This window comes from Peromyscus maniculatus, chromosome 14 (genome assembly GCF_049852395.1).
Source record: "Peromyscus maniculatus bairdii isolate BWxNUB_F1_BW_parent chromosome 14, HU_Pman_BW_mat_3.1, whole genome shotgun sequence".
In the NCBI taxonomy this organism is placed as follows: Eukaryota; Metazoa; Chordata; class Mammalia; order Rodentia; family Cricetidae; genus Peromyscus; species Peromyscus maniculatus.
The window spans coordinates 91,796,328-91,816,133 of record NC_134865.1 but is presented as its reverse complement, the minus strand read 5'-3'; the positions used below and the strand labels follow the sequence as shown (position 1 = coordinate 91,816,133).

General features: G+C 37.1%; 1 protein-coding gene across 4 annotated transcripts in view; it reads right to left on the bottom strand.

Annotated features, from left to right (window-relative positions):
- Positions 1–19,806, bottom strand: part of Tmem196 (transmembrane protein 196) — a 59,612-nt gene that overhangs the window by 5,938 nt on the left and 33,868 nt on the right. For all 4 annotated transcript variants that reach the window (XM_016006774.3, XM_016006771.3, XM_016006773.3 and 1 more), the window contains exons 2-3: positions 3,201–3,257; positions 394–648 (exon numbers count right to left, since the gene is read on the bottom strand). In XM_016006774.3, coding sequence (XP_015862260.1) covers positions 394–648; positions 3,201–3,257 — 312 coding nt within the window. The remainder of the gene's footprint in view (positions 1–393; positions 649–3,200; positions 3,258–19,806) is intronic.

Below are 19,806 nucleotides of genomic sequence, written 5' to 3'. Positions count from 1 at the left end.
AATCAAATGCATCTACTTATAAGCACAAAGGATATACTGGAAAAGAGAATTCATGTGATTTCTAAAGATGGCATTATTAAGTGGAGGCTGTATTTAGTTTGTTTTTCCTCACTATAATACATGAAAATCCATATTTATAAGGTGCTTAATATTTTATGAAATACTATTTTAGGAGCAATGGTTTTGAATAGACAGAGGCTACAAAATCCTGCTGAAAATGGCTGTGCTTATGAATTGCCGAAAAAAACTAATTAAAAAAAACCTTTTATTAATCTAATAGGGTCAAACTTACAAAATGTGATTTCCGAATTGCCATCTAAGTTTGTAAATTGATTCACCTAGTTGTACTGTTCAACCCATGGCAGCAGTGTGAGGCAAAATGACAAAACTCACTTTCTCAGCCATTTCATGAGAGTGATGCAGGGAATGTTCCCTTTCCGAGAACATTCTCCTTTGCTCATAGCTGGCTAGACGACAAGTTAGCCAGGAGGACAGAGTGCAGCCCCCAATGCCAATACACGCCAAAGACATGGAAGCAAGGTGTAGTGGGTACAAGGATGAGGTCTTCTTTGTGACTGCCCGAAGAAACTGAAAATTCAGGATGCCTCCAATGAGTCCACAGATACAACAGGCTGAAAAGAGGATCATCTGAGAAAAAGAAAGAAGGTATTAACGTTGATAAGGCTGAGATTTCCAGAATATAGAGACTCATGATGCTGCAGGCCAAGGATGGTAAACCTACAGTGAAGAGGATGTGTTCTCTTTGGTTATAAGAAGGTAGGATAGGTATGCCTGTCAGTGGAGACTCCACTCAGTCTGACTCACTGCAGAGGAAGTATATCATAGAACTTCTAAAATGGAACCAATGATATATATATTATGAAACTCTGAAGGAAACCAAATTTAGCATTTGGCTAGATACAGATGAAAATAATACTCATCTCTGATATGCACGCTTTTGTGCAAGGAATGGATGTCACCTGCCTGATTCCTCCCAGAGGTCCTCTGTAAGAAGCACTAATACAATTTGGAAGAATAAATGGTGATCAGGTCAGATTTTCTAACTTAAATTTAGTTTCATTCTGATGTCTTCTCTAAGTATCCAAGTATCTATAACTTTCTATCTACATGAACTTGGGGAATTTAGCTCAGTCTTATTTTTTTTCTCATTACTTTATTTTATGTTTCCCCAAATGAGATTCTTAGGGACTTGCCATAACCTGACCCAGCATCATTCAAATCTTTTGTTGATGTGTGGCACCACAATGAACTATAACACAGCAGCTGTTTCAAAAGTCTTGTTTGATCGTTTTGAAGGAACATGGAGTGTGGCTTTTACTGTTGATCTTACTAATGGCTAAACATGGGTCTCTATTCATAGGGATAAGATGTTAACTCAATCTAAAGAGGACACTTGGGAGCAGTAAGTAATATGCTTTCTGTGTAGTAAATATTCTGTGAATATTTTATAAATGTAATTGACTCTTTAAAGAACTTCATAATAACTATATTTGCTTTGGGCAACTTGTCTAAATTATCTTATGGGGTTTAATGGATCTTTTGTAGGGTGATACTAACTTATTATCCATTCATATTTCCATTTTCTGGAACACAGTATCCAATTACACTTCTCTCCCTAGTTCTTAGGACCAAACAGGACCTCTCATATGCTAGGAAATCAATCTACAACTGTGCTATACCCACAACAAACCTTTATTGCCCATTGAGATGTCACACACATTTCATAACAAGGACATTTATAGTTTCCTGGAAAAAATTTTTTTTTCTTAGACACCTAGTAGAAAAAAAGTCATAACTTTTACAGAAGTCCTTACTGGACATTATTGATCTCATTTGTTGTGTTAATTCTTTAGCACAAATAGCTTTATAACTTACTTTAGTGTTTATTTTTACATTATAAGATAGTTTGCTGTCAACAGTTAGCTGAGTTCAACAAGTAATTTTTGAGTGATGGCCATCAATGAGGCAGTTTTTGGCATTAGAAGGAATTGTGCATTAATACCCTTGAGTATAATGAGGTTTAACATATTAAGCATGGTAAGGTCAATATCAGAGAGACAGAAACAGAGACAGAGACAGAGAGACAGTGACAGAGAGGAGAGAGAGAGAGAGAGAGAGAGAGAGAGAGAGAGAGAGAGAGAGAGAGAGAGAGAGAAACAATAATCTAAAAAGTTCTTATTAATAAAAAACCTGGAGCCAGATACTGGAGTGAAAGCTAAAAGATCAGAGGAATAGAACAAGCCAGCCACAAGTTCTTACTGCTAGGAAATCCTCAGCCCAAGAGAGAGCTACTTCCTGTATACTCATGCCTTATATATCTTTCTGTGCGCTGCCACCTTACTTCTCTCTGCCCAGGTCTATCATTCCTGTCTGTCTGTACAGACCTCCAGACCTCTATGATTAACTAGTGCTGGGATTAAAGGCAGGTGCCACCATGTCTGGCTCCGTTCCCAGTGTGACCTTGAATTCACAGAGATAGGATGAATCTCTGCCTCCCGAATGCTAGGATTAAAGGCATGTGCTACGACTGCCCGACCTCTGTGTTTAATACAGTGGCTGGCTTTGTCCTCTGATCCCCAGGCAAGCTTTATTTGTTAGAGCAAATAAAAAATCAGAGAGAGAGAGAGAGAGAGAGAGAGAGAGAGAGAGAGAGAGAGAGAGAGATTATGTGTACTCACAGTCATAAAAATGAATTAAATAAATCTTAAAAAAGAATCAACTGCAATCATAGCACCACATCTGTCTTGGTGCTTTGCAAAATTAGTTTCATGGTAAAAAAAAATATATATATAAGTAATCCTTAGGCCCAGATCTGTATTTAACCAGTTCAATTTCCCACAGAATAAGTTTTACATTTATTAGCTCCCTGGAGGACCCAGGTGATTGCTTGGGTATCTCTAAGTGGAAAAATATAGACTCTCCTATATAGCAAACATTAAAGTTTGAATATTCAAGTATTTAAAGGTATATCAAAACTTCTCAGGGACTTTGGTGTTTTTCTTGTCTCTTACATTCTTGATAGCTTTCTTTGAAACAATAAGCCCAAGATTTGCTTCTCAGTTTCCCTTTAATCCTAAATTAGCAACATTAAGTAGACAAAATTCTTTATCATCATTTCTGTTTTGAATACCTAAATTTCAAACCCTTCACCATAGGATACAAACGAGGGAAAAACTTACAACAAGTCCAGATTTTTTTTTGGCGCACAGTATTCCACATATGCCACAAAGAAGAAACTGAAAAAGAAAAGAAGAATTATTGAATTTACATAGAGAGGAGAAGCTTAGATTTTTTAACTTACTATAATCTGTTCATGACACTTGTTACCAGGAAGCTTACATGTTTTGGATTCCCGTCAACCCCCTCCAAAATACCTTGTTGTGGAATATCAAAGGCTAAGTGTTTTTTTTGTTTTTGTTTTTGTTTTTGTTTTTTTTTTTTTTTTTTTTTGTAAAAGCTAATTGTGAGACCTAAGCAAAACTTAAATCAGTTTGTCACCAGGAAAAAAAATGCAAAGTAAAGAAACTAGAATTTTGCTCCTCCTGCTTTATTCCACTGTCTTTTCCTTTTCTGCTTTCTCAGAGACAAACATGTTATACTGCATTCACTTGTAGTAAGCACTTAGACCTCAATGGGTTATTATATGGATAGGGAAGATAACCCAGATAAAAAGATTAGACTTCAAACAAGGAGATCATCCTCCAGATAGACATTATTTGTACTTCTCATTTTGGAACAATGACTGCATCATTTTGACAGGAAGATTGTCTCTCTGAGTATGTCTGAAGAACTCAAACAGATGAAGCAATTGATGGCATACAATTTCATATAAACAGAAACTGATTACAAAGCTGCTTTGCAGAACCAACTACATTAAATCATCTACCCATGATAAAGATATTTTGTATCATAAAATATTCAAGTGTTTAATTTATATAGAAATATTTAGGACTGTTTGAATGCAAATTTGTTCATACTTGAGTTGGCCTAATCTGTAGCTAAAATAATTAATAAATAAATAATAAGAAAGTTAATGGCTTTCAGATATACTAACAAACCTGCTTCCATTTGATTTTCTTTTTTTTGAGGCAAGATTTCTTTTCTTTTCTTTCTTTCTTCCTTCCTTCCTTCCTTCCTTCCTTTCTTTTTTTTTTTTTTTTTGAGACAGGATTTCTCTGTGTAGCTTTGCGCCTTTCCTGGATCTCTCTCTGTAGACCAGGCTGGCCTCAAACTCACAGAGATCCGCCTGGCTCTGCCTTCTGAGTGCTTGGATCAAAGTCATGCGCCACCACCGCCCGGCTCCATTTGACTTTTAATTTTTTTTTTTTGGTAGTATATAGTTAGTAAGGTTCTTGCCACCAAACCTGACAACTTGAGTTCAATTCCTGTGACTCACATAGTGGATGGAAAGAACCAACTCCTGCAGGTTGTTTTCTGATGTCCATATGTGTAAACACATGTACACACACACACACACACACACACACACACACACACACACACACAATTTCATAAATAAATGTAATAAAAATTTCAAAATATCTCAAATCATAGATAATAATTTAACTAGTTTTAACTAAGTATTTTGCATCTGGATATATTTTTTATAAAACATATACCAAAGTATTCTAATTCTTCTCTGAAATAATATGCTGTGGTGATATTGTGTTCCCCAATATATTGTGAACACTAATAAAGTTATCTGGGGTCAGAGAACAGAACAGCCACTAGATATAGAGGCCAGAAAATGGTGGCACACACACCTTTAATCCTAGCATTCCAGAGGCAGAGATCTATTTGGATCTCTGTGAGTTCAAAGCCACACTGGAAACAGCCAGGCATGGTGACACATGCTTTTAATCCTAGGAAGTGATGGCAGGAAGCAGAAAGGTATATAAAGTGTGAAAGCCAGGAACTAGAGCCTGGTTAAACTTTTAGGCTTTTAGCAGCAGTTCAGATGGGATTCATTCTGGATGAAAACTCAGAGTTTTCCAGTTTGAGGAAAAAGGATTAGCTTAGAAGTTGGCAAGGTGAGGTTAACTCTGTGGCCTGTTCTGTATCTCTGATCTTTCAGTGTTCACCCCAATACCTGACTCCAGGTTTGTTTTTATTAATATTTTCTAACAACTCATGCTACAATATACATGCGAGGAATATATTGAAAAACAATGGGCAAGGGGAGCTGCTGTGAAGGGACTCTCCTGTAAGAGAACATGACAGTTATAAACCAGGTAGTATGTAGCAAGAGAAGTTAGTGAGCACAGGATACACAAAAAATTGGTAAAGACATTAGACAACCTTTCAAATTACTGGGGAAATTATAAGAACTGCTAAATGGTCTTATTAATAAAAAACCCAGAGCCAGATATTGGGGTAAAAAGCTGAGAGATCAGAAAAGCAGAATGAAGCCAGCCATGTTCTTACCACTTGGAGATCCTCCGCCAGAGAGACCTACTTCCTGTATACTTACGTCTATATCACTTTCTGTTCTGCCATCTCATTTCCTCTCTCTGCCCAGATATATCACTTCCTCTTCCTGCCCAGCTCTGTCACTTCTTGTCTGTCTGTACAGACCTCCAGACTTTTATGGTTAGTGCTAGGATTAAAGGTATGTACCACCACAACTGGCTCTGTTCTCAGTGTGGCCTTGACCTCACATAGATCCAGACAGGTCTCTGCCTTCTAAGTGATAGAATTAAAGGTATGTGCCTGACCTCTATGTTTACTATAGTGGCTGGCTTTTTCCTCTGATCCTCAGATAAATTTTATTGGGGTACAGATAAAATATCATCACAGATTAGTTATTTCATCAAAGAATTTAGCTAATCTTTCCAAACATCATATAGGAAAATTAACATGGAGTAAATTGAATGTTTATATGTACAAATTTTTGCAAATGTCATAGGAGAAAACAATTTAGTATATTTGCATAAATTCAGATAAGTAAGAAATATTTTTCTAAGTATAAAACCAATGTTATGAACCAAAATATATATTGAACTTTTGTAGAGTCTTTTGTATTGTTTCTATCTCACAGGTTTCAAGACTGTGCTCAAGCAATTCCAGTTTGGACAAATTATGTTCTTTTTAGCTCCGCAAGCTTTAGATCAAAGCCTAAGCTTTCCCTTCTCTTCAAATTTCACTAACTAATATGTTATTCAACCTGAAAGTCAATTCACCCAAATTTATTTTCAAATAATTTGGTAGCAGCACATTTTTGTTCCTTCATTTGCCTTGAAATCTATATATACTGCCATTATTTATTTACAGCAAAACTCAAAGGGACAGAACAACACAAGCAGAATTCTCCATTCAGACCACTTGGTTGAGACCCCTAGATGTGAGGAAATGTTTCCTTCCTACTGTGCCACTTCACTTGGATGGAGCTAAGGACTTGGGGAGGGAGAATGTATAGTAGGAGAGAAGTTAGGTGACATTTTTCAATTGACCTTCAGTCAAGTATTTAAAAAAACCTTCTGTAATAGTTATTTTAGTTAGGGTATTTAAAATAATGGAAATTTGGAGTACAGTTGAAGAGCTTTTGGCTTAAACTTAGCCATCATAATTTATGGAGAAGAGTAGCACCCCAACAAAGTAGTCAACTTACCTTTTATTCTATTGTTTATCTTTATTTACAGCAAGTCATGGCACTGAAAAGGTACTTCACAGGTGGTCTAATCTAATTAGTCTTGGTCTTTACATATAGGGGCCTGGAGAACTAGAAGCCCAGACAAGTTTATTAACTTACTAAAGATCACACATGGAAGTTATCAGTCACACATATAATTGAAGTCTTTATTAAGTGTCGGTTAATTTGTTTATAATTATTTACTGGAAATAATTTTAAAAACAGTTTTTAATGTGACCACAGTATGCATTACACTAACAAAACACCTGCTCACCTACAAGGACACTCTTTGACCTTATCAGTGTTAACATTTGATGTAATAAAATAAATGGAAAGTTAGTAATTGTACTATAGTCTAAACTTCAATCCCTTTATAAGGGCATTTGCTAATTTGAAGTATTTTTTATAAGTATTTTATCCAAGATGCAAAACACTTACGCTCATCATAGAAATTATTTAAGTAAAAAGCTGATGGTGGTCAGGTGTGTGCATATGTGTGTGTGTGTGTGTGTGTGTGTGTGTGTGTGTGTGTGTACACATGTGTGTGGTATGTGTTTGTGTGTACACTTGTGTAAACAGCTTGAATAAAATACATGATTTTACATGAGAAATATTAAGTGAATGGAAGGTTTTTATTTTTGCTATGAAACAAAAGTGATATAGTAACACAATGATAAGTCATCAAGTGCTATACTACAAAATTAAGTGAATTAGAGGCATCCAAGATCATCAAACAATGTGAAGCTATTATGAAATTAGCATTCTATATTTTAAGTGAGTGGAACTTTTTAGGAAAAGACCATAGAGATTATTGTTTTTGTTTTTGGCATAGAAACAAGCAGGTATATAATTTCTACTCCAAAATGCAGAATGATAACTTTTCTAGAGCCCGCTTAAGAACTAAGATTCTAAAACAATAAAAACATTTTGATCAGAGGATAAGCAAAGTCCTCCAAAGAAAGTCTGGAAAGTCAGACTGTTACCTGTTGCAGAACACAGGAGAGATAAAAAAACACAGGTACCCAATGTGTGTGTGTGTGTGTGTGTGTGTGTAGATGTTTGTGTAAAACCCTGTTTCTTTCTTAGTCATCCTCTTTTTAAGAAACAATATCTATAAGTACTAGAAGAAAGCTAGCAAATATTAATAGAATATTATTTTAAGGTATGTTACTTTTGTTTATGTTGCATTTGTTTAACTCTGTGAAGCTGTGATACTGTGCCTGCCTAAAACACCTGATGTTCTAATAAAGACCTGAACAACCAATGGCAAGGCAAGAGAAAGGATGGGGGGTTGGCAGGCAGAGAGAATATATAGAAGGAGAAATCTGGGAGGAAAAAGAGAAGTAGCCAGAGAAGAAGGAGGACTTCAGGGGCCAGCTACTCAGCTACCTAGCAAGCCACAGAGTAAGAGTAAGATTTACAGGAAAACAGGAAAAGCCCAGAAGCAAAAGACAGACAGGTTAAGTTTAAGTTAAAAAAAAAAAAAGCTGGCTAGAAATAAGTCAAGCTAAGGCCATGCATTCATAATTAAGAATAAGCCTCTGCATATGATTTATTTGGGAGCTGGGTGGTGGGTCCCTCAAAATAGCAAAAACAAACAACATTTTGGTGTACCAATGTGGTGCTCGAATTTCTATAGTGGCTGAGAAAGCTTTAAAAAATGACTCCTTTAATAGTTTCTGCTGGACAGTTTCTACAGGAACACTGAGCCCTTGAGTAACTAGTATGTTAAGTAGGAACAAAAAACTAACTTAAAATGCCTGCCAGAGTGCAAGCTTGGCATTCTAGTGCTCTAGAAAGGCTGAATGTAGTTCCTGGTCAGACAAACCTCCTATCAGTTGTGAGTTTCACAATTAGTATTCATGACCCAAGAGTGGGCAGATCCAGCTGAGAGCCACAGGCAGAGGATCCAGGTGTAGGTTATCAGTTAAAGGTTTGCTAATACAGTCAAAAAAGGATGAAGATATGCGATAAAAGAGGTTCCTACAGAAAAACCTCTAAACAGGTTATAGTGTGTTTAACAATGTGCATAAGCTTGAGAAAAGAAAAAGAGTATAGTCATAGAAAGAAATGAATAGTTTAGAAGTAATAACAAAGTATTTAAAGAGAGTAAAAGTAATATAAAAGAAAAAAGACATATAAGATGTGAAATATACAGGAAATCTAGATCTTGTATGTTGTGTTGATTTTGAAATCTTTGTTGAAAAGCGAAGGACAGTTGCAAAGAAACCTGGAATTGAAAGAGGGACTGTTGAAATAAATCAGCCTATATACTTTAGGAATTCTTTAACTTTTAAAAAGCCAAAAAATATATTTGTTAAGTGGAAGTAAAAAAATGCTTTGGAGTTTTGTTCCCACAGGAAACAAAAAGGTTGTGGATTCCTTCAAGAATAACATGGATCAGGTTTGATCAGGCAAGACCTCCTGAACCTTGACAGGTGATATCTATCAATAAGGATTATAGCTTGACTTCCCAGGACTTGGCCATTTTCTCAAAATTTTCTCTCTGGGATCCTAAAGATGCTTCTTTCATAGACAAGAAGAAGCAGTATGGAGAAAAACTACATCCATATTCCCCAGAGTTGGGGGGTGTGGGTGGTCTTTGGTCCTTGGTGGGTTATGGATGCTTGTTATCATTTATAGGGGTTGTTTATTAATGGTTACTGGTATTGGAAAGGGAAGAAATTATGCAAATGATGTTATATTCAGGGATCTCTTTGAAAAAAAGAAAAAAAGGAAAAAAGAAATAGAGGGGGATATAGGAATGATAGGATGGAAGAGTAGATAGTTGAATCTACTTTAAATAATAGAGTAGATTATTGAATCTACTATAAACTAAGGGACAACTATTGATCTCAAGTATTTTGTATTTGTAAGGACTTCTGTATATTGATATAAATTTAAGGTAATTTTTGTTACAGCACACAGTATGCATACACACACATACACACACACATATATTTCTACTTTTGTTTAAAGTATTTTTGTATATTGATATAAATTTAAAGTTATTTTTGTTTCACTGTATATATGTTTCTATTCTTTTTAAATTTAATTTTATTTTTCTTTATTAAGAAATTTTCTATTCACTCCTCATGCTATCCACAGATCCCCCTCCTCCCTCCCCCTACCCCCAGCCCTCTTTCCCAAGCTACCCCACATCCCCACATCCCCCAAATCGAGGTCTCCCATGGAGAGTTAGCAGAGCCCAGTTTCACTGTGCCTAGGCAGGTTCAAGCCCCTTCCTACTGCACCAAGGCTGTGCAAGGTGTCACACCACAGGCATCAAATTCCCAGAAGCCTGCCCATGCACTAGGGACAGATTCTGATCCCCCTGCCTGGGTGCCCCCCAAACTGTTCAAGCCAAACAACCATCTTATGTGTCCAGAGGGCCTAGTCCAGTCCCATGGGGGCTTTACAGCCACCAGTCCACAGTTCATAGGTTTCCACTAGTGTGGTCCATCATCTCTGAACATGCTCCCATCATGATCTCAATGTCCCTCACCTGCAGTATCTCTCCTCTCTCTCATCAATTGGATTCCCAGAACTTAGCCTGATGCCTGGCCATGGATCTCTGCGTCTGCCTCCTTCTGTCACTGGACAAAGGCTCTATGATGACAGCTAGGCTATTTGCTAGCCTGATCACCAGAATAGACCAGTCCAGGCACCCTCTGGACCACTGCCAGCAGACCAAGATGGGGTCAACCTTGTGGATTCTTGAGAGTCTCCCCAGCACCCTGCCTCTTCCTATTCCCATGATGTCCTCATCTATCATGGTATCTTCCTCCCTGCCCTCCCATAGTCATCAGGGAAATGTAAATAAAAATAACTCTGAGATACCATCTTACACCTGTCAGACTGGCTAAGATAAAAAACACTGAAGACAGCTTATGTTGGAGAGGATGTGGAGCAAGGGGAACACTCCTCCACTGTTGGTGGGATTGCAAATTTGTACAGCCACTCTGGAAATCAGTATGGTGGTTTCTCAGAAAGTTGGAATAATTCTTCCTCAAGACCCAGTTATACCACTCTTGGGCATATACCCAAGGAATGCTCAATCTTACCACAAGGACACATGCTCAACTATGTTCATATCAGCATTATTCGTAATAGCAAGAACCTGGAAATAACCTAGATGCCCCTCAACTGAAGAATGGATAAAGAAAATATGGCACATATACACAATGGAGTACTACTCAGCGGTTAAAAAACAATGATATGAAATTTGCAGGCAAATGGATGGATCTAGAAAATGTCATCTTGAATGAGGTAACCAGACTCAGAAGGACAAACATAGTATGTACTCACTCATAAGTGGATACTAAATGGGAGGGAAAGGATGGACAGACTGCAATCCACAACTCCAGAGAGGTTAGCTAACAGGAAAAGACCCTAGGAGGGACACATGAATGACCACGTGAAGGAGAAGTAGATGAGATCTACATGAGTGGACTGGGTGTGTGTGGGGTGGCAGAGAGCAAGGAGTGGGGGATGAGAGCATAGGAAAATGGGAGGGTCAAGCTGGAATATGTTTTTACTCTTATCTAAAGGGTTTTTGTATATTGATACAAATTTAATGATGTTTTTGTTACCACATATTGCATATATGTTTCTACTCTTGTTTAAGTTATTGTATCTATGAAGTTCATTTAAAAATGTAAGGTAAAGTTCTAGTTTTTTAAAGCTATTATTATAAACTATATAAGACAATCAAGAAACATAGGTCAGTAGTTAGTCACTTATAACAACTAAATTTGTAAATATGTTATGTATATTTTCTAGGTTAAATAGGTATATTTTAGATAGATGGTCTTCAAATACTTCAAAGACCTATAGAATATGGCATTTAAAATGTTTTGTTAATTTAAAATTTTTTTATGACAATGAGACACATTTGTTCCTGGCAGCACCAATTTACTTCAGAGAAGATGACGGGCATTGAAGAAACTTATGGAGTTTTCTTTCATTGTGGCAATGTTAGCCACTGGGCAAAAAACTATTCTTGCCTTTGACTGCTGACAATGTGCTATGCAGTTTGGACATGCAGGACACACAGGAAAAAGAACTATTGAACTCTACCAAAACAAGGCAGGACAGTCCTTCAAAATTTCTGTTTCACAGAAGAGACTGTTAGATATTCCACAGGACACAGGAAAAGTGACTGATGCATTTTGCCAATACAAGGAAGGACAATGCTTCAAATTTCCTGCTTCACTGAGAAGTCTGCCAGATACTGTAGGCTGAAGATGGATGCCCCAATGTTGCAGAAAGAACTTTGGGTGACTGTCCAGGCATTCAAATGTCTCTGTTATTGCTAGAGTTTTGGAAGTTATTTGCAATGCACTTTTTGTTTACTCAAATAATATTATCCTTCTGGAATCTTTGATGGACTTGAAGACTAGATATAGTTGCACTTTTCCTTAATTATGATAGGGGCTAAGTTAGGTATAAAACTTTAGATTCATTAAATTTTCTTTTAATTTCCCAGACACAAATAAACTGGAATTCATTACGCTGTGAATATAATCTTTGCTTGATAATTGTTCCCATTGTGTACAGTCTTATTATGTTAGTTAAAATCTTTCTTTTTTGTTTAGACAAAAAGGGGGAAATGTTGTAGAATATTATTTTAAGGTGTGTTACTTTTGTATATGTTCTGGAACATTTTTTAATGGTGCAAAGATGTGTTTGATTAAATAAAATTCACCTGCAGTCAGAAGCCTGAGTCAACAACTAGCTGACAGGAAGTAGTAGGGAGGAGCCAGGTGGAGAAGGGTTTTTAAGGAAGGGCAAGGAGAAGCATGAAGGCTTGCCAGTAAGGAGAGGAGGTGAGCTATTTGCTATTCATCCTCTGAAGAGCAGACTTCCACCTTAACCTTTGAATCTTGAGTTCTTTAGACGGAGAGAGGTTTAGTTAAGTTCCCTTCATAGCTTTGGAAGAGTTGATGCCTGAGGGAACATAATTCCCTCTGGCTCCATCCCTTGTGGCTTAATTGCTGCTAGTAGTTGCAGTTGCTGATTCAGACAGCTGTGGCTTAAAAGGCAGCAACAATTTACTAAAAGGACAGAAGCAAAGCCTTTTATTTTTCATGGCATGTATAAGCATAGATGTCAAATATAACCAGGAAAAAAGTATAAGAAAGAGTCTTTACCTAAGGAAGGCAGGAATTCAATTTAGGCTTAACACCCTATGCCCATACTAAGCAAAGGCCACCTATTGGAAAAAGGAACCTTCTACTCTAGACCAGTTATCTGTACAAGGCAGAACTTGCTGTCACAAGAAGGAGGGTGCGTAATATTGAAAAATTATCAACCCTGAGACCAGATGATTATAATAACAAAGAACACTTTCCATCATCTACCTGCCTTACACTGTAAGCCTGGCCAATGTGAATAACAAGTACTAGAATTCTAACCTGAGGAGCAGATAATGACATAGAAGAAGAACTTGAATGTGGAGGTAAGTAAAGTTGAGGGTAGGCCACTGACCTTGGAGATTAATCATAGTACTGGGTAACTTACTATCTGGAGCATGAGCCAACCACAGGTCATGAGTAACAGAATTTGAACACTATGGCATCTCAAAGATAATCATAAGATCAAAATGTCATTTCTCACTAGAATGATTCTTGTCACAATGAAAACTTAAATTAACAAATTAAATAAAATACACAATTTTTATTCTGAATATAAAGAAGATCTTGAATTTTGAGCCAAAGCATCCAGCAAAACTCATATTCAAACATAAGATTTTGAGAATGACATCACATTTGGCCAAGGGCATGGTGGTAGATCAAATTATAGAGATGATGAGCCAGTCTAGTCTTAAGACAGACTGTTAAAATTATTTCTCACTCTACATTAATTGCTTCAGATAAATAGATTTGCACCAGAGTTAAACAGATGTGCTGATCCGAAAGCAGAAGCCTTACTTTTCTTCCCCCAATTTACTGAACTGCAAACTGAACTAAATACTTCAACAATTACTACTATTTTACATTGTTTTATAAAAACCAGTTCATTTAAATCAGTACAGAAATATTATCAAGAAAACCACAAATGTTAAAAGCTGTAAAATTGATTAAACATGGTCCAGTGCTGGTTAGGTGCTATGTTTATTCTGTAACTGGGTTGAAAATTGTATAAATTGACCACTGTTGGCTCCTAAATTTTTTTAATCACACTCCAATCATTTCTCAGTTAAAATGATCACTATTAACTTTCTCAAAAAGATTACTTTGAAGGTTTACACATAAAATGCACAATGTAACAGTTTTTTTCCTTGATATTGTCCTGATATGATTAGCCATAAACTCTGGCTATACACAGACCAATGACCCTATGTCCTGGAGCTTCTTCCTTTGGGATTGCATTTTCTTAATAATTCCAGTAAAAACTATTTGTGTAAAATGTACATCAATTTGGAAAACCTTTCCAAAGTCAATGGTTCTCAAGATTGGCAGCAGATCAATTAAAACAGACTGGGAATTAATCACTGGGATGTTGAATAGAATCAGGTGTCAGCACTTTTCAATCTTCCCAGGTGATTTCTGAGTATAGTATGGGTCCAAGAATCGCATGATCTAAGATTCACATGCTTAACTACCTTACTTACTAGTGAACCAACTCACTTCAGCTTGTACAGTAGCAATGGCTCCATGATTACTTTCAGAGAGAGGTGGAAAAGCATGAAGGCCAAATTAAGGGCTCTTCACTGGAGAGATATTGTCTAAGTTCATAACAGAAGTTCAATAAGTCAGGATTGTTTGATCTCTAATAGCTTTTAGAAACAGGTAGCTATTTCATCCTCTTGTAATTTAAGCCCAACCTGGCCTTTCATCATTGTTAATAGACTTTCTCTCTAAACCTCTGATATTTCCTAAATTTTCTCCAAATATTTTTATGCTTAAAGTTAATTAGATCTATAATCAACCATGGCATGGGATGATCTGGAAAAAACCTGAGTAATTGTATGTTAACAATTGAGAAAATGGGCATGAGAAAGACATATATACAAGTAATCACAGAAAAATATTAAAAGGAGACAGAATTAGGTGAGATCAACCATAAAATAGAAACTGAATTAAAATATGGGCAAAAGCCTGAATCTTCCTTTTTATTTATAGAATACAATGACTCAGACAGAGTGCCAAACCCAAACTCCAAATGACAAAGGCAGGGGGAAAATCAGAAATGAAACAAAGTCACAGCCTCACTCAAGGGCAGACGCCATCTTTTTTGTTTGTGAGCTTTTTCTTTCATTTTGGTCATTTTTTTCTGTTACTTTTTTTTTTTGTTTTTTTTCTTTTGGTTTTCTTCTTTTGTTTTCTTTTTTTGGAAACAGAAAGAGGAGAGAGGAAGGAAGAGAACATGAAGTTAGTTGGGTAGGGAGGTGGGTAGGATCTGGGAAGAGTTTGGGGAGGGGAAAACAAGATCAGCATAAATTATATGAAAATATGGTTTTAAAAATAAAACTACAATAACAACTTTAAATTTAACCTGTGTAGATGTCAACTTGCTGATAATTAGGACTTTCAATATTTAGAGAAAAAAAGTTGCCCTTTCCAATTTCACATTAGAGAAGAGGAAGCCTAAAGTCAAGGTTGGCCAGAGGGCAGAAGAGATTTACAACATGAGAGAATATGATGTGTCAGTGATGGTTGGGAACCACCCCTTGATATGCAGATCTCTGGCCTTCTACTCTTTTAAATGTGCAGTGTGGCCTCTTTTTTTGTCCTGCTTCTCATAGAAAAAGAAAGGAAAAGGAAAATATCCATCAAGACACCCCAGGGAAGAAGATATATTTGGTGAAGAAGGAATAAGGAAAAAGGAAGGAAGGAAGGAGGAAAAGGAAGCAGAAGAAGAAGGAGGGGGAGAAAAAGGAGGAAGAGGAGGAGGAGGAGGAAGAGGAAGAGGAGGAGGAGGAGGAGGAGGAGGAGGAGGAGGAGGAGGAGGAGAAGCAGAAGGAGAAGCAGAACAGGCTAACATGTGAAACAAGCACCAACAAACAAACAAAGCCCTTCGTGAGAGAAATTACTAATGACCTAGAGCCCTTCGTGAGAGAAATTACTAATGACCTAGAGCAACAATAATTCTCTTGGGTGGCTTGTGAAAATGGTAATACTACAGCTGCTTAGGAGAACATTGCAATAGTTCCAACAAAGCTAAAAGCATAGTCTTCCATATACTTTGACTGTTCTTTCAAGTATTTACCTAACTAACTTGAAACCTTCTCTAGGCTTTATCAATCACTAAAAAACAAAAATGGAAAACAATTACTGAGTAGATAAACTGTGATGAACTATAGATAACTGGTAACATATGGCTTATAGTTGATAGCTTGAGAGGCATTTGGGAGCAGTAATCAACATTTCATACATAAAACACATGTATTCACACATATGTGTACATCTCCTTTGCCACAAGTCTTATATTTGAGAATTTAGTCAAAGCTACAAGTGAGCAAGATATGTGTGTGCTGATTTGTTTCAGATTGCTACTGACACCATAAGAGGGACAATCCCAATCTTGGTCTCAACAATTCTCACTCACACAATCCCTCCTCTTTCTGCCATTTAGATTCCTGGAGCTCCACCTGGGGCCTGGCTGTGGAGCTCTGTATCTGCTTCCATCAGTCATTGGATGAGATTTCTAGCACGACACTCAGGGTGTTTGGCCATCCTATCACCAGAGTAGGTCAGTTTGGGCTTGGGACAAATAGCCAAACTAGTGGAAACACACAAACTATGAACCAATAGCTGAGGAGCCCCCAACTAGATCAGGCCCTCTGGATAAGTGAGACAGTTGATTATTTTGAACTGTTTGGGAGGCACCCAGGCAGTGGGACCGGGACCTGTACTTAGTGCATGAGCTGGCTGTTTGGAACCTGGGACCTATGCAGGGACACTTTGCTCAGCCTGGGAGGAGGGGACTGGACCTGCCTGGACTGAATCTACCAGGTTGGGAGTCCTTGCCCTGGAGGAGATGGAAATGGGGGGTGAGCTGGGGGGAGGGTGGGGGGCGGGAGGAGGGAGGACAGGGTAATCCATGGCTGATATGTAAAATTAGATCAAATTATAAAATTAAAAAAAGAGGGACAATCCCAAGTGTCATTCAGCAGAGAACTGACTAATTCAGTTAAAGTCTCTGAACCTATGACAGAATGTTAGAAATGCAACTATATTGTGATTCAGAAAGTTCAGGTACACTTATGTGAAAAGTATAGAAACATATATATTTTAAAGTACTTTTTGCACAAGAAGAAAATATAATACAACGTATAGACAACTTTGTATACATATGTAGACAAATTCTGGAAAACCAGAAAAGAAACAAATAGCTGTTATTACCTGAGCTAGAAGTGTGATTGCAAAATGATGAAGGGAAAGATTTTTTTTCTTTAGAACTGACACATTTTTGCATCATATGCAAGTGTTGATTATTCAGAAAGGTTTAGAAAGTTCCTCTTATTTATACAAAGTACAAATACTATGTAGGTAGCCCACTGAGATTCATTTGTGCTAATGAATCATTCAGTTTCATGATCCCTGTATTTTAAAAAGTCCATAAACAAGCTTGTTCTGGTTTCCTTTCTATTTCTGTGATAAAACATGTTGACTAAAGACATCATAGAGGAGTGTGGTAGTTTAAATGTAATTGATCCCCATAAGCTCATAGGAAGTGGCACTATTAGAAGGTGTAGCTTTGTTTGAGTAGGTATAGCCTTGTTGTAGGAAGTGTGTCACTGTGGAGGTGGGCTTTAAGGTCTCATATATGTTCAAACTACACCCAGTGTCTCATTCACTTCCTGTTGCCTGCAAGATGTAGAACTCTCAGCTCCAGCACCATGTCTGCCTGCATGCCACCCTGTCCCTCCATGATGATAATGGACTGAACCTCTGAGCTGTAAGCAAGTCACAACAATGAAATGTTTTTCTCTATAAGAGATGCCATAGTCATGATGTCTCTTCAAAGCAATAGAAACCCTAATTAATAGAGGGAGCAAAGGATTTATTAGGCTTACATTTCCAGGTCACAATCCATCATTATGGGAAGTCAGGGCAGGAATGTGAAGCAGAAACCAAGAAAAAACTGCTTGCTGGCTCACCTACTCCCAGGCTCATGCTTAACTAACTTTCTTGTATAGTCTAGGACCACATGGCCAAAGAATGGTACTGCCCACAGTGGGCTATGCCCTTATACATCAGTTAATCAATAAAACCTCCCATAGACATGCCCCATATGATCTAGGCTACCCCTAAATTAAGATACTCTCTTCAGAAGATTCTAGATTGTGTTAATTTGACCATTAAAGCTAACTGGGAAAATTCTTTGAGAAGTCAATCCATATTTTGGCATTTAAGAACTCTGCTAGAGTGTCTTTAATCACAACCCTAAGGTTGCTTACCCATATAAAAGACTGGGTTTTTATGGTGAATTGACTAGAATTCAGATCAGACTAGGATTAGACTTTCCAGGCACAAATCTAAAGTACCAAAGAGTAGCTTTTAAGAATTGAGATCAGTCTTTCTTGAAGAAAATGAAGCATATCATGAAGCTACATGAAGCTCACCAAGAGGTTTACTTTCTTCTCAGTCAAATATACTGAAACATAAACTACTCCAGATTAAAGAAAGTTACACCTTGAGTGACTGTCATAATTAATCTTTAGATTACAAGGATTGTGTAGCCTCAAAATCCATGATAATAGCCAAAATAAAGTTTTTCAAAGTATTTTGACAGCTTTTTAACACTCTAGCAAAATGTGTTAGAAAAGAGATTTTGCTTCATGATAGGCAAGTTAATATAAAAATTACAGAATCTGTATTGAACTTGGTATGAACTCCATATATAAGTGGAATTTAATGTACTCTTTTATATTCCACTGCTGCCATTGTTCAAGTGACAGATCATTTGTTTATTGCCTTCTATTCCACCACAGCATACCTACTGGCTCTTGATTTTGGAATAAAATGTCTACATGATATACTGTAACTTCAAAGTGAATGAACAAAAATAAGCCAAAGTGAATCCATTTTGATCAGTTCTTAAACACAGCTGGAATATCATCCTTTTTACATAGTCAAATTTAGTTAACTACTCTTTTTGCCAAAAATATTTGTAATTGGTCACATGATTAATTCTGTCCTCAGTGAAACAATTTGGATGGTGTTGCCTTTGTTGGTTTTAGTCAGCTCTTTCTGAATCTTCAGATGCTTCTGATGTGGTAACATATGTAGGGTAGGCTAGATCAAAGTCAGTGGAAAAGATTTTACCTTAGCCCTGAGTTATGAATAGAAAAGCTTTTTCTTTTGGAGGTAAAAATTGATTTCTCTGTCTCAAAAAAAGGTTGTATTCTTATGTGAGACAAAATGAGTCAGGAAAGTTACCTATGAGTATATATCCGAGACTATAATTGATTAAATTAATGTCAGAGAGTGAGTTTTGCTTTAAGAATAGGCACAGAATAGCTTATCTGCATTGGTGAAAGTAAAAAGGTGGTAGTGTCTCAATATTCTCATTTGAATGCTAATGCTTACTCCTAGCTTCCATACTGCTAGAAATGATAAAGTTCGATATCATCTTATCTCATCTTAAGGCCTTGAAACCTATACTGTGATGATTGATCTTATTTGTAAACTTGACATATCTGGGAAGAAGGTAGCTCAGTTGAAGGACTGCTTCTGTCAGACTGACCTGTGGGTATTTCTGTAAGGCATTTTCTTGATTGCTAATTTAAATAGGAGGGTCCAGCTCTTTTGGCAGTGCCATTCCTGAGTAGGCAGGCCTGGACTGTATGTGTAAGGTAGATAAGCATAAGCCTAGAAGCGACCTAATAAGTAGTCTTTGTCCATGGCATCTGCTTCAGTTCCTGCTTCCAGATTCAAATTTTTGTAGGCAAAATCTAAACACGTTGGATTAACATCAAGGTAATTTGTATGCTCTCTATAGTTGAATAGTATTAGCTGTGAACTCAGAGCACTTATTTAGTTATCTGTTTTGGCCTAGATGAGCTAATCCTACTATGAACTATCCAGGTTTGGAAACTGAGACACCCTGCAGGGTAGCTAGGGAATTGCCCTAAAGGAAACAGTGATTGGTGTCTAATATCAGATCACAAAGACAACCAGATGAATCAATGTCCTGTTTTCTGAAAG